Genomic DNA, 15,030 nt, shown 5'->3' with positions numbered 1-15,030 from the left:
TCGCACGAATTCACTAAAAACTTTTTTCCAATTCTGTGTTACTAAGAAAATTAAGAGTAATCAAGAAAACACTTTCTTTAGCGAATAGCAGCGCAAACCAAATAAGGAAATCGTTAAAAAAAGTTTGCATGGATGAAACAAAAAATTTTACTATCAGCATTAACCACCTAAAAAGAGAGTATGTGTTGCATTACCTCTGAATACACTGTTAGAAATTTCTCGAGAAAAATTGTTAAATAACAATTTATTTTATTGTTATTTTACCATATTCAAACAAAACAGTCAATTAACTTTAAATAAGATGATTTTCAAACTGTTAACTGTGAGTATAACCGTTTATACAGCTTTAACCTATTACGGTTGAGCAACCGGAATTTCATCGCACCAACAAGGGGCACCTAATTAAACCACTTTATTTCTTGCATCCGCGGGCATGTTTCAGCCGAGAGGGCTTAACTGTCAATCTCATGGCCGACAGAACTGGGTTTCGAATTCAAGCGTTGACACCACAATGTTTCCTCCATTCCCTTCAACACGCAAAGAATTTGCAATGTCCTGCACTCCCCAATTTGTGACCATGGACTGTTCGAAAACGATACTCTCATTTTCGCATAGATGGCTGCACCATAAAGCTGCTTAACACAAAAAAAAATATAATCTAGTACTTGTCATTTCTTACGATAGGTGAAACAGGTGATAAATTAATTAAACTAAATTCCACGATTCATTTGGAAAAAAAATACAACTCAACCACAACCTAATGCACATTACCAAAAAAAATCCTTGCTCCAATGCCCATTTGCTTTTTTTTACGGTTTTGAAGCCTTGTTTGTTGTAAATGGTTAAAAAAAATTCGTTGCTTTGTATTCGGGGTTTTTTAATCATGCTAATTGTAAATGGTTTCAAAACCGTGAGGGTAAAAAATGTTCCTTACCGAAAAATTTACAGTTAATTAAATGGACAAATTGCTGCTTGTTATTTTTTTTGCAATTTTGGAATGGAAATTCTAACAGTGTACCATTCAAGAAATGACCTAACAGCGAGAATGCAGTTCGTATTTTAGGAAAGCAACGAGCTGATAACGGCGATGAATGGTTGTAGCCCAGAACTAGTATTGAATTATCTCTGAGAACATAAAAATAGGTTCAACAACTAAAATCTAAAACAGCATCAAAAGTTTACATGAAAAAAGTTTTCTGCCTACCCCGTTTTCACATTGAAAAAAAAAATTATCTCAGAAAAGCAATAAAGCAGGAAAGATTTTAGTCAATCACTCAGAAGACTTTTCGAGTTTCCTTACACTAAGTGCCTGTTTTTATAAATCCTGGTCTACTTTACTTTTTTTAAAATTTAGCTCCTTGGAAACACCCAGTGTTATTGCTCTTACACGGAAAATGCAACGAGTACTTGCGAATAAATGTTAATCTATTAAATTCAGCTTCTGAAGTAATATAGTTTTAAAACTCATCAGAGCGATTATAATGTATTAAGATGAAAATTTACGGCAAAATTTATGGCTTTATTTTGCATCTCTTTAATTACATAATAGCTGTTTTTTTTTTTTTTTTTTTTTTTTTTTTNTTTTTTTTTTTTTTTTTTTTTTTTTTTTTTTTTTTTTTTTTTTTTTTTTTTTTTTTTTGCAGCTATGGTTTAAACAGTCAAATAATGCTCAACTCTAAGAACTTGACAAATTCATATTTATAATTTTTTTTTTTACATAAATCTCTAGTTCCTAATATGTTTTTTTAATTTTTTTTATTAAGTTTTAAAATTGTGGCATTATTAGTTTATTAACAAAATTCTTTAAAAAAATGTAACTTAGCCATTCTGATAATGTACAATATGAATAAATCTTTATGTTTGTTTCTCTTATTCGTTTTTTATGTACATGACACTCATTTTTATGATTTAAAAAAAAAAAAATTATTGATTTTAGCATGTATTGAGGGTAAAACTTTGAGATTCCATCTTCCTGAGAGAAGGGATAAAATCGGTGATAAGAAATAGGAAATATAAACTTTGAAAAATGTAAATATCTAATATCGATTAGGTTTTTAAATGTGAACTACTTTGGGTGTAACTACAATTTTTTATTAACGATTTTGTTTACCTTCGACCTCGTTCGGACTTGAAGGTTCCCCCGTATTTCGGCCGGGAACCAATCAGATCAATGATCTCCGGAATGCAGCTAGCAAACACCGCCTACCATTGGTCGGGAGAAGACACATGACGTGCAAGACGAGGAAGCGATGATGACGAGGTGCACACGTGCAGACAGAGAGGAAAGAATACAAGGAAAGAAAGAAAATAGTTCTGGTTTTTTTTCTCATAACTTCAAAGACTATCAACATCAACACAATCCACAAAATACTTAGCAAAATTTTTTTCTTGCGTTGCATTTTAATTGGAATGGCAAAAAATGAATAATGATTGCTCTGCGAAAAATTGACTCTGAGTTCTTACCCACATAAAAACTAATTGCAACTTATGGTTCTATTATTGTTTTTAACAGAAAACGATTTAACTTTCTAAGCTGTATGAGAGAGAGAGAGAGAGAGTAATTTTTTCAGCTATGAGAAAAGCCGATAAAAACTCTCAGAGCTTTAGATTAAGCAAATGCAAAAGGGGGGGAAATTAATTATATTGTAAAAATGTTTTTTTTTTAAATTTATTTATAAATTTTATTTCTTATTGAAAACCATATTTGGTCTGTGCTACATATATATAGATTCTAGGTTATTTACAGACCAACATTGGTAGTGAACATGGTGCGATGTAACAATATTGGTAAAAATGTTTATAACTGATGAGGGAAAAAACATTACGTGTGAAAAATTAACAGTTAAAGTTCTTTAAACGTAATCTGTATAAATTATTGGGACACTTTGAAACAGATATTATTTTATGCTTACTAATCATCAAATAATTTAATTTCTTATGTTACAAAATTTTAATCTTGAATACTTGCATACATTATAATTTGATGTTTGGTTTAACTTTAACGAAAACGTAGGTTCATGTCATACCAAGACATGCATAACATATTTCTTATGATTTAAAAAATAAATTTCATGAAAACTATTCCCTCCTTATAATAAATTTTGTGAAGGAAAATTTTGTATTCGGTGGAGAAAGTTGGAATTAAATTATTTATCCTGTAATTGCTGATTATCATTTATTGAAGAGGAATTGGTTGCTGATGTGAAACGGATAGCGCTTGAAGAAATATGCTGATGAAGTTAAGTAATCTTAGAAGAAAATTATTATCCACTTCTCCATATTTCCCTTTCACAATTATGAAAAAAAAATGTTCATATAGCTAAACAAATTTAATGGAGTCATATAAAATTAATAACAAAATAATATGATGCATTTTTGATGATCAGGAGTTCTAGTGATTCTTTGCAAAAATGAACATCTAAACTATAAAATTATTAATTTTGAAAATAGCCAGAAAGGTGTGAGTTAAGCGGTAAGACCCACAAAACAACTCGTCCATCAAGAAATCAAAATGCAAATGCTATGTAGTTGTTAGAACGTTACTCGATAAGGAAAGTTAACGAATATACGTATTAGCTATTAATTGCTTTAACTTATTGTCAAGGCTCTTTTTCTTAGCCTTAAGCATTTAAATATGTTGGTGGCAAGGAAAGTGTGAAAAATAATAACGAATTTTAATAAAATCAAAACATTTAGCAACCATGTAATGGTTTTAAAATTCTACGCCACTGTGTTAGACATACGTATATAGAGAGAATCTAATAAAAAATAGATTTTACTCTGCACTCAAGTCAATGTTATAGAAAAAAGATTACCTTATGTTAATGCTTTTTATTTTTTAAGAAAAGAATTGAATGAATGTTACATTTCAGTAATGTTAATTTTATGAAATTTGGTTTTTAAATTCTAGAAAATGTGTTACGCAAATTCTTGCATGACCTATACACCCGCTCAACATGTAAAAAAATGGAAGTACTTTTTTAGATTAATTATAAAAAATTAATAAGTTTCTATTTTTGATTTTCAGGAGTTCTGGTGATTCTTTGCAAAAATGAATATTTAAACAGTAAAATTATTAATTTAGAAGATAGCCCGGAGGATATAATTCTAGGACAAGCCCGACAATACACCTCCGCCTATTAAGAAATCTAAATTGAAAGTGTAATATGTAGATGTTAGAATATTATTCGCCAAAGAAAGGTAATAAATCCATGTATTTGGCTATTAATTGTTTTAATTTGTTGTCAGGAATCCTTTAGGCTTTACGCATTCAAATGCGTTGGCGATGACGAAACTGTGAGAAATAATAACGAATTTTAATAAAATAAAAATATTTAGCAACCATGTAACGGTTTTCGAATTCTATACTAATGCGTTAGGCAGATAAAGAGAATCTCTTAAAATAGATTTTATTCAGCACTCAAGTTAAGGTTATTGAATAAAAGGATTACTGCTTATAATGTTTCTTATTTTGAGAAAAGGATTATATAAATGTTACTTTTTCTTAACGTTAGTTTTAAGAAATTTTGCTTTTAAATTATAAGAAATATGTTAAGCACATCTACTGTTTACTTTTACAAAATGCAGTAAAGTTGAAATATAGTATATTCCGAAAAAAAGTAAAATAGTTTAAAAGGAATATTGACACGAAGAATACAAGTATTAATGTTTTATATCTATGGATTAACGTATAGTTACGTAAAGTTTTGTTAACATACTTCGCTCAAACATTTTGCAAATTTAACTCGATTTAAAAGAAGAGTACAAAATGTTGACTTAGAAGAATGTATTCATTACTATTTTTCAGTTAATTGAAGTAAGTAGAAGAAAAATGAAGACACTACTGTGGAAAGTGCCCGTCTCCAGTATCTTTCTTCTAAGGTTTTTTATACGAATCTGTTTATTTATTATGTGCCCACTTCTAAATTTATTTTTCTTACTTGGTTTCAGAGCAATCACTTTCATTAAAACCTACTATGAAATAAACACTTATATGCACATAGCAAGAATCAGCCAAGGGAAAGTTTCAAGCGTAGCATCGCGTTGATTCTGATAATAAACATTTTCTTTCTTATAATTTTTTTAATGTGCTTAATTCTTCTTGAGTTTAAGATTATCATAACAAATATGCTTATAATTGATAACTTTAAAGTTATAAAAAGAACTTACGAATTGTCTTGAAGTAAAATGAATAATAGCCATCCACACAGCACAAAAATTTTATTTTTTTAAAAAATATGTTTTTGAAATTGCAGACAGAAACCGCCTCAAAAATTCCAGTAATATTTTTAGTTATTTTTAAATATCGTTATTTAATTTTAAAAAATGATTTATATATAAAATTTTGTTGAGTAAAGTTTGTTTTGTTGATATAAAGTTTTGCTAGATATATTCAAAGACTAAACTGAACTGAAGGAAAAAACCTACTTAACATGTTTGTTTTGTTCAACTGTGTTTATAATTTAATTTATTTGTAAAAAGAAATCATGCTGCTTACGAATGTTAGCCTTCACTTATTATGTCATTACTATGCCACAAGATGCAAACTCAGACCATTGTCATGCTCTTTAATACTTATTATAATAAAATACTGATACTTTCATGTGAATATTTAATTATTGCAATTGCAAGTGTTATCTTATCAAACATTACTAATAGATAACACCAATAATAATGGCACTAATAAAATTGCGTCGTTGATCCCAAATAGATTAGAATCCCTCTCTTATTAGGTTGCAGCATATTATGAAATTGGAAACTAATTTGCAATGCGCTAACAATGATTACAATTTCTTTTAAAAATGTAAACAAAAAGTGTTAATATTGCTTGTTGATGAAACCGGCATTCTTATATTTTTAAAGAGTAATACATGCTACTTTCTAGAAAGTTTTGATCTATACACGCGTTTTATTTAAAATTAACATGTAATTTAATTATCGCATTAAATAATAATAATGACTATTATTTTCATAATAATTATCATTTTGAGCTGTGTGGGAAATTAGCTTGATAAATATTACACGCTAAAACCTTCCTTTGGGAAAGCCCATCAATCATAGCAGACAAAGAAAGAAGAAGAGGTAGAATAAAGAAGGAACACAGCGAGCAACAACTTTACAGGCGATGACACCATTTTTTTTTTCTTTCAGCTCATAAATATACACGGTTATACCTTTTTCCGTGCTCACGTCTGAATTCACCGCCATATTTAGGTCTAGTTCCCACTAACTCTAGGATCTCTGGGATGCAACTGGCAAAGACGGCCTGAAAAGTGTGCATATGTTACAAATAATTACCGATTGATTATACACGCACGAATCGTATTGCAACCCCGTTCTCGTTATATAAAGAAGTAGAATGCTTTTACTCATAAATTTTGTGAACCTTGATAAATTTATGAGTAACTGCATGCTAATGGATCGATAACTAAAAAAAGGTTAACTTTGCTGGAATAAAATCATTATAATTATTATTGAGAAACGTGACAAAAGTAATGTTTTGAATGTTTGCGTAATATCTAGCAAAGCAATCTCGTATCAGCTTAGACTTCATGTAAGGTATAAATAAAACCATTCCATTTCTTCTTATATTATCATAAGATGTAAAATCATCATTATTGCCCCCGATATTAAATATTTTAATAGTTTTCTTTCTAATAAAATTATTAATTTCTTTTGAAACATTTTTAAAAAGTGATGCATTATTAAATGTGGGAATAATCATCAAAAAATCAGTCCCTTCTAAAAGTTCCTTTTTATAACGCAGAATATGTCCAAATATTTTCGAGGTTTTCAACGAAATTTAAAATATGTCTGATATAAATCAATGGCTTGTCCTCAAATGAAAAACATTATAAATCTAATTACATGAGTTTAGCCCAGAACCATGTGTCTATTAAGCAAAATGATTACAAGAAAAAAATTTTTTTGAAGATTCTTATTGCAAAAACCTTATGAAGTAAAATATAAATCGTATTGTAGTAAATTAGCATCAAAATTTATATTAATGTAATTATAAAATATCGAATGTTATAGTTTGGTTTTTGTATTAGATTGCAATACATAAATAAATTAGTTAATTAAATTTGGTGAGGTACTTACCAAACCGACGAGAATAAAAAACACGATGAAGGCCCGCCCCAAGGACGTTTGACAGTAGATATCTCCGTAACCGACCGTAGACATGGTGACAATCAGGAAGTAGACGCACTCCCAATAGGTCAGGCTTTGAGGATTTACGAAATCCAAAGGATCTCCGGAGTTTTCTAACTGTAAATTAAAGGATTGTGAATAAGTTAATGGTAAATAATAGTTTTAAGAGTTTTCTAACTGTAAATTAATGGATTGTGAATAAGTTAATGGTAAATAATAGTTTTAGGAGTTTCCTAACTGTAAATTAATGGATTGTGAATAAGTTAATGGTAAATAATAGTTTTAAGAGTTTTCTAACCGCAAATTAATGGATTATGAATAAGTTAATGGTAAATAACAGTTTTAAGAGTTTTCTAACTGTAAATTAATGGATTGTGAATAAGTTAATGGTAAATAATAGTTTAAATATCATATAGATACTTACTATTTAGAAGATGATGATATTTGCCGAACATAAAAAACGCATGATTCTTATTATATAAATTATAAAAAAATTCATACTTTTCAATGCGTAATCCTTTCTTTAAAAAATTTAGTATCGAATTACTTACAATTTGTATTCATAAATCATATTTTAGCAGATAATGTTAATTTTAAAATTGAGTTATTAAAAAATGAACTAAAATGTGCAAATAAGTTATGTCTCATGTTTAACTAAGTATTATAAACAAACTTGAAATAATTTTCAAATACTTCCGCTAAATACTAATAATCTCAATTTATTCCCATGCAGCATAAAATATTCCATTCGTGTTCAAAATCAATTTTAACTAAAACGAATAATAATTGCTATGCGTTTATAGGAGGTTATCTTGAAAATATAATTTTTCGATATTTGAATGGTTTTTTAGATATATTTTTTTTTTCGAAATACTTCACTTTAGGTAGAAGTTTAATATTATTAAGATTTTCCGAAAGGTGAGATAAAGTAATCATAACAGAAAATTGTTCATTAAAATCTCAGTTTGAGTAGCGAAGAAAAAAAATATATGATTTTCTACATAGTCTTGTCTAGTACATTCTACATAGATTGTCTACATAGATTTTCTACATAGATTGTCTACATAGTCTTGTCTACTAGAGGAATATGTCGTATCGAATAAATGATATTGCTCTTGAAAGTAATCAAAAGAATTTTTCAATGTTTATAAGACGATTAAAAGAGTAAATAAAAAGTTTTTATTTTGGTTACAGAAAATAGAACATTTCTATGCTTGAGGAGAAAGTAAATGCGTTTTGCAGATTTTCTAAAAAGTTTCTGTACAATATAATTATGAGTCAGATGTGTTTTTGAAATTCTTTGTGCTATGTGATTTTCAAACATCTTTATCTTTAAATTAGAAAGTAAATTGTTTTCCCCAGTAGAAATTAAACTAGATTTTCATGGTTAACAAATAAGAAAGTTTTTTTTTTATGAAAATACATTACTATTCATTGTTCAAATCACCACGATTCTTATTCTCTCAAATTAGTAAACATTTTAGTTATTGCTTTACACCAGCTTTTGTGTATATTAGCTTTAATCAAATTATTCACAATTATACTTATACACAGGTAATTAAATATTTTGTAATGAAAATACTATGATTACGTTAACATTTTTTTCGTTTTTGCATAAATAAATTATATTATTTTACGAATTTGAAGCACAGTTTTTCTACTCTGATTAATTTATTTTAATAATTCTGGGGGAATTTAATTAGCTTTAAGACAAATAGTTATACAGTTTTTAAATTTATTAACGCTTTTAAATAAGTCCCCAATTTAAAAAAAAATAGATTTGGATTGATATCAAATAAGATGCCCCTTTGAAAAAAAGAAGAATTAAATTTAGTTTTAGTGTATGATATACAGAATTATTGATAATTGCAAACAAAATTTTTAAACCACTACCTAAAGGATTACTATGATATTTAAACGATATAAATTAATGTAACAATATGTGAAACAAAGATTTCACTATTTTCTAATGAAGAAATATTGTTCAATTCACAGTATCTACTTTGATAAATAAATTTTTAAGTAGAACTCGCCCCAAAATAACTCTTAATATTTTACCTTTGATTTGATAAATTTTAGCCATAAATCATGAAAAATATATAACTATCTTTGAAAGCTATTTAAATTAGAATAACAAAATTGTTTAGTAAACTTACTAGGTGTATAACACCTGCTGCTGTCAACCATACGCTGATGACAATAGACACCAGCTGAGCAAGGCGGATCGAACTGCTGGTCTTGAGAACATTCAAGTATTGTAGGATGTCGGGAACAGACATAAGACGAAGGGCACGCAAAAAGCGAAGGCCTAAAAGAATTTGAAAAAATTGGTTAAAGTCTAAAAATACTCCAAAATAATTAACAATTTAATACATTTGCTTTATATATATTTGTTTTAAATATTTGAACACTGGAAGCTATCACCTTTTAATATAACATTTAATTCTTATACCTTTGCTAATTTCAAATTAATTTTCAAACTTTAAAATACATAAGAAAAAAGATACGTTAGAAAAGATGCAAAATGGCATCTTTTCATAGTTATTAGATTGCATAGAAACATCAAGAAGTTGTAAAAAAACATTAGCTCAATGCAGTACACAAAGACTTAAAAGATAATTAATTTTTTTACTGTCCTTTTCCTACCGTACTTTTAAAATTCTATTATACTGCGCAAAAAATGTCGCTGGCCTTTTTCACAAAAAGGTCTCGCAATAAAAGAGTTTGAAGCTCCATTGTAATTTGTGTTTTTAGTATATTTTTTTTAAAGAAATAGAAATAATGATTTTTTTTTCGCAAATCAAATAAACTATTAAAGATATTTTGAAACTAATTACAAAATTGATGGGGGAAAATCTACTGTTATTCATTTACTGTAGTCAATTTTTGAGAAATATATTACTGCTTGGATAAATCAAGATTTATGAAAGGTAATTTATGAAAAATAATTCATTAAAGCTAAGTAAATTTGCGACTTAATTTAATGTTGTTTTATTTACCAATCAATGTTATATTGCGTACTTATCAATGAATTAATATTAAATTTGTGAAGCAGTGTTAGTAATTTAAATTTGAACGTAAATACGATTACATTTGAGCTTTTTAGTTAAATACAATTAAGTTTATCTCCAATTTTAATTATTCTCTGTTAAATTTACAATATTGCTAATTAAATGTTTTATATACTGATTGTAAAAAATATCTATCTTAAAACTTGAGGGAAATTACTTCGTTTAAAAGTAACATTAATTTGTATATTGAAAATATAAACTTCAAAATATGAAAGATATTTGGGAGACGTAAGATAATGGGACAAATTTTGCTGAAATCGAGAAACAGACTGATGTTTGACAAACTGATGTTTGTAAATGGGAATACAGTTTCATATTATATTACGGAGCGTTAAAAGAGAAGTAATCTTTGGTATAGAAAGAGAAAAAAAATTTATGCAATTATGTAAAAATAATTTAATTTAGAGCATTTCTTTGTTTTATAAATTATTTTTATTGATTCATAGACAAATAGTATATGAAATTAAATCTTTGTCAAGAAATAAGGCTTCAACTGTGCATAACCCTATTTTTCAGAATCTTTTTCTTCCAAGATTTTAAATGCTAAAACGTAATTTTATTAATTTTTTAGAAAAAATGATCGACAATCATTCATCCATATTATAAAAATGATGCATTATAAAGTAACGATTCCTTCAAAATATATTTTTTATTATCGTAAGTAGTTAGTGTAAATACAATAAATTTATACCAATCCATGTTCTTCCCAGGTAAATTGAAACGAAAGACGGTGGAATAGTGAAGTAATCAACAAAGGAATATAACTCCAGCATGAACCACAACTTGTCACTCGCAGCTATAAACTGAAAGAAGGAAACAAAAAAGAAATTATTTCATTCAAATTTTTTGTCAAAGGTACTAAATGTGAGTAATGAGAGATTTGTTTTACAATAATATTCTATTTGTGTAAATTTAAAATTTTGACAAAATTTGAAATTTGAAATTTTTAGTTTGAAATTTTTAATAAAAGTGCAACTTTGCATTAAGTGTAATATACCATACCTACATCCTGCAATTATCCATTATTTTTACGATATTTCTGTATTTTAACTATACACGTGTTAAAATTTATGGTGTAAATAAAACAATATTTATACACGATTTCCATTTTAAAGACATAAAATCATATGATTTATATTTATCTTTTCCTAAAAAATTATTTCGGATCATGCTATTGTAAATATGTATTCGAGTTGACTCATAAAGCATAAATTCTAAAAGATCTTGAATCTATAAATTTTGAAATTATTCTTCTATTGATGTTTGGTATTTAAAAAATGTAGTGTATAAATATAAGACCTAAAGTTCACTGTTTTTAAAATAAATAATTCATAAAAAGAAGCATTTTTGTAAATGCCAATCGAGAAAAACTAAATACTGTTTTTATTTCTTTTTCTAATTTAAAATTACTTACATATTTGCTTATGCTATTTCAAAATATTTTATACAGTATTACATAGCATATATAATTAAAAAAATATTTAATAAATAAGTAATTGGGCCTAAACATATTTTTCAGTCATATATTCAAAATTATTAAAATACTCATTGTAAATATATGATCCCAATTGTTTTAAGAATAGTCTAATGCTAAATGAAAAAAAGCTTCTTTTTCAAGAAATATGCAAATGAAAAAATGAGTTAGATATAGTTTATCTTAATTAATTATAGCATGAGATAATGCTTTATGAGAAGGTGGTTCATTTCATGCTTTTTTATTGTGTAAATATATGTAGGTTAAAACAATCGCCGTTGGTTAATTGGACGGTAGGGCCACCAATCACTCATATATAATATACTATTTTTAAATAATAAATTATTACTGAAGTCATTTTAATAATTGTGTTTTCTGAACCTCAAAGTATCGTGATCAGACCGAGAGATTCGTTTTAATAGAAGAAAAACCGGTTAACGACCGATTTGGTTTAGTTTAAAATCATATTTACCAAGACTTCTGTGATGCCACAATTGGCATTACATATGTATTTCCTATCTTTTTAATATATCCTTCATTACTTAAGCTTATTTTTATTAATAGAATTACATTTAAAATAAATCAAAAACTTAAATCTTTTTAAATGAACATAAAATATTTATTTCTTCTCTTCTAGATTAATGTGACGGATACTTTTTTTTATTTCATTACTAATGCAGTCTTATATATTCACTGTCGCCTTTAATCGAAAACAAAAATCTATTTATAACATTTTATTCTAATTTTCCAACGGCTAAATGTTTCGGTTGCATGGTTGTAATAATTCACATAAATTTGTTGGCGACTCGTGATCGCCAAGGTGTTCTTTTACATCCATGTTGATATGCTAGTTGGCTTTGTATTGGCTATTAGGAAAAATCGCCAAATTATGGATCTCCTACCCATACTTTCTCTGTCCGTTGAGAATAAATATATTCACTTTGAATTTCAAATTTGTGGAGGCTGGGAGCCCTTTGGGGGCCTCTCAGTCTCAATTTTCTAACCGTCAGAAATGTTGTTCTGGCTTTATGATCTCTCAATAGAGAGTATTATTATTTCATCCCTTTAAGGGATTTCTTATTTAGGATGAAGATGTGGCCACTGTCGAAATCTTAAATTATGATTAATAAAACCTAAATTTACATTCAACGATTTGTACATTATTTCCTGGAAACTTAATTGTTTTATTCATTCAATATTGGCCTAAATGAACATTCATATATTACACTATGCAACTATACGGCTAATGACGGAGAAGCAAAGCTTCCCTCACAACTTCTTAATCACTTTCCACCCGGGATCCTTTTAAAACAAGAAAAATGGTCCCACTGTCCCTTCTATATAAATGTTATATAGCATATAACATTATAATAAATACAGTTAGGATTTTACTTTGGAAAAGTTTACATGAATACCATTTATTAATTTAATTAATAAATGGTATATTAGTACCCTTAAAATGACTGCTTATTTATTCCTTCGTTTCTTTAGTTTTTAAATGGAATGTTGGCTTTATTAATTATTAACCGGAATGATCACGATTTCATAAAACCATAGCAAATATATTCTGAATTTTGATACTTCATCAGTCACAGAATTTAGTTGGAAAGTCTAATTGAACTTAATTTGTGAATAAATTAATAAATTTGTGAAAAAATTCCTGTTATGTACCTACAGTTTTTCCAGAAAAGTTAATTCAGTAAAATTACTGAAGTTTGTTGAATAGAACAATTATAACAATAATTTTGTCGAAGAGAATAAAAAAATTCTAACTTTTTTTTCCCTACACATATATAATCAATATCTGTAATCAATATCTGAAAATTAAACTAAAAAAACCTCTGAGATCATGATTAGCAATTTGAGAAACTTTGATAAACACCAAATATAGTAAATATTTAAACGTTTTATGTTTTGTGATGCTGTCACTTAGTTTATTACTCAATTCAAGTTAATAATATTACTAAGCTGCAAATTTACACCTGTAACAGACATTTTTCAGTTTTTTCACTATACATTACGAAAAATATGTCATATCTAAACCGAATAGAAGATCTACGCATTTAACATTAATTAAATCGAATCAATTTTATCAACGCAACACCTGTTGAGATCACAATAAAAAAAAAATTAAAAAAGCTCTGATATACATAACAAATATTTAAATTAAATAAATAATCAATCCCAAGAAACTGAAGAGTAAGATATTATTTAATAAAAAATTTTATTTACAATATTATTATTTAATAAAAATAAAAATATTAAAAATATTATTATTTAATAAAAAATATTATTTTATTAAAATATATAAATTGGAAATAACAGTTGACATGTTTCAACACTCAAACTCAAAAACTATCAACCGTTTTGAATTTTAATTCATTTTTTAAGCCTATAATTAAAATTAAATTTACGTCTCTTAGATATCCTATTAGTTTTGATAATAGTTGGAGCATTTACCACATTCCTTTTCCGTGTAACCTTGGCTACATCAAATAAACTAAATGTGCGTTATAGTTTAGACTTAAGGAAAACGATAGATACGTCCATTATCAAGAATACGAGAAATCATCAATTACTGCACAGTGCTGGAATCTTGGACATAAATTCAATTACGGAAATGCCATAATTATTTCCTCTCCAAGCACATCAGCTCACCTTGAGGCCCTAGAGTCTTGTTTTATACATATGAATGTTGATTCCCTTGTTACCGACATTAGTTCCTCATCTCCCCATAGCGCGCGGAATTGCATTTTACCCAGGCCAGTGTGGTTTCTCTTCTTCTATATTTCATCTTTTTCTCTCTCGGCTTTTTTCTAGTTTTTTTTTCCTCACTTTTATTTTTCCTTTTTCCATTAACAACTTTAAGTTTTATATTTCAATTTACTTTTGTTTCTTCTTATTCAAATCTGACAAGTCTTGAAAATTGAGAGCTAGAAACATGTCAACTCTTATTTCTAATTTGAGTATTTTTAAAGTGCAAGATATTTTTAATTAAGTAAATATTGAAGATATTTAGATTTTGTGACGCTATCTCTGAATTAGTTTAATTGTTAATTTTTCCTATCTGTTAAATCTTCATATTTTGTTCATACTTACACGTATAAAAAAGTAGACCATAAAAAATATATTTAGCGCTAAGTCTATCTGTTGGGTGGTGTTGGTTGCCCAAGATTGGCACATCTCCACTCCATCTCTAAAATGAGTAAATCACAATTATTAAATTTAAAATTTCACTGTTATGAAATAGTAGAGAAAACTTTAAAACACGCTTTGCTGTTCTTTAATTAAAACCACCAACCATATTGGTAGTATAAAAGTTATTACCTTTAT

The 15,030-nt window shown here is 27.4% G+C and overlaps 1 protein-coding gene across 8 annotated transcripts in view; it reads right to left on the bottom strand.

The window, feature by feature from the left end:
- The window catches only part of LOC107441522 (calcium-activated potassium channel slowpoke), a 104,455-nt gene that overhangs the window by 53,284 nt on the left and 36,141 nt on the right, over window positions 1-15,030 (bottom strand). For 7 of the 8 annotated variants that reach the window (XM_016054814.3, XM_071177617.1, XM_071177621.1 and 4 more), the window contains exons 4-8: window positions 14,797-14,893; window positions 10,915-11,026; window positions 9,309-9,460; window positions 7,102-7,269; window positions 2,111-2,202 (exon numbers count right to left, since the gene is read on the bottom strand). In XM_016054814.3, coding sequence (XP_015910300.1) covers window positions 2,111-2,202; window positions 7,102-7,269; window positions 9,309-9,460; window positions 10,915-11,026; window positions 14,797-14,893 — 621 coding nt within the window. Of the gene's footprint in view, window positions 1-2,110; window positions 2,203-6,173; window positions 6,266-7,101; window positions 7,270-9,308; window positions 9,461-10,914; window positions 11,027-14,796; window positions 14,894-15,030 lie in introns of all 8 variants that reach the window. The other variant, XM_071177616.1, reaches the window with a different exon arrangement.

Source organism: Parasteatoda tepidariorum, chromosome 2, assembly GCF_043381705.1.
Source record: "Parasteatoda tepidariorum isolate YZ-2023 chromosome 2, CAS_Ptep_4.0, whole genome shotgun sequence".
Classification (NCBI taxonomy): Eukaryota; Metazoa; Arthropoda; class Arachnida; order Araneae; family Theridiidae; genus Parasteatoda; species Parasteatoda tepidariorum.
Note: the sequence above shows the minus strand (reverse complement) of the source record. Positions and strands in the feature narration are given on the sequence as shown.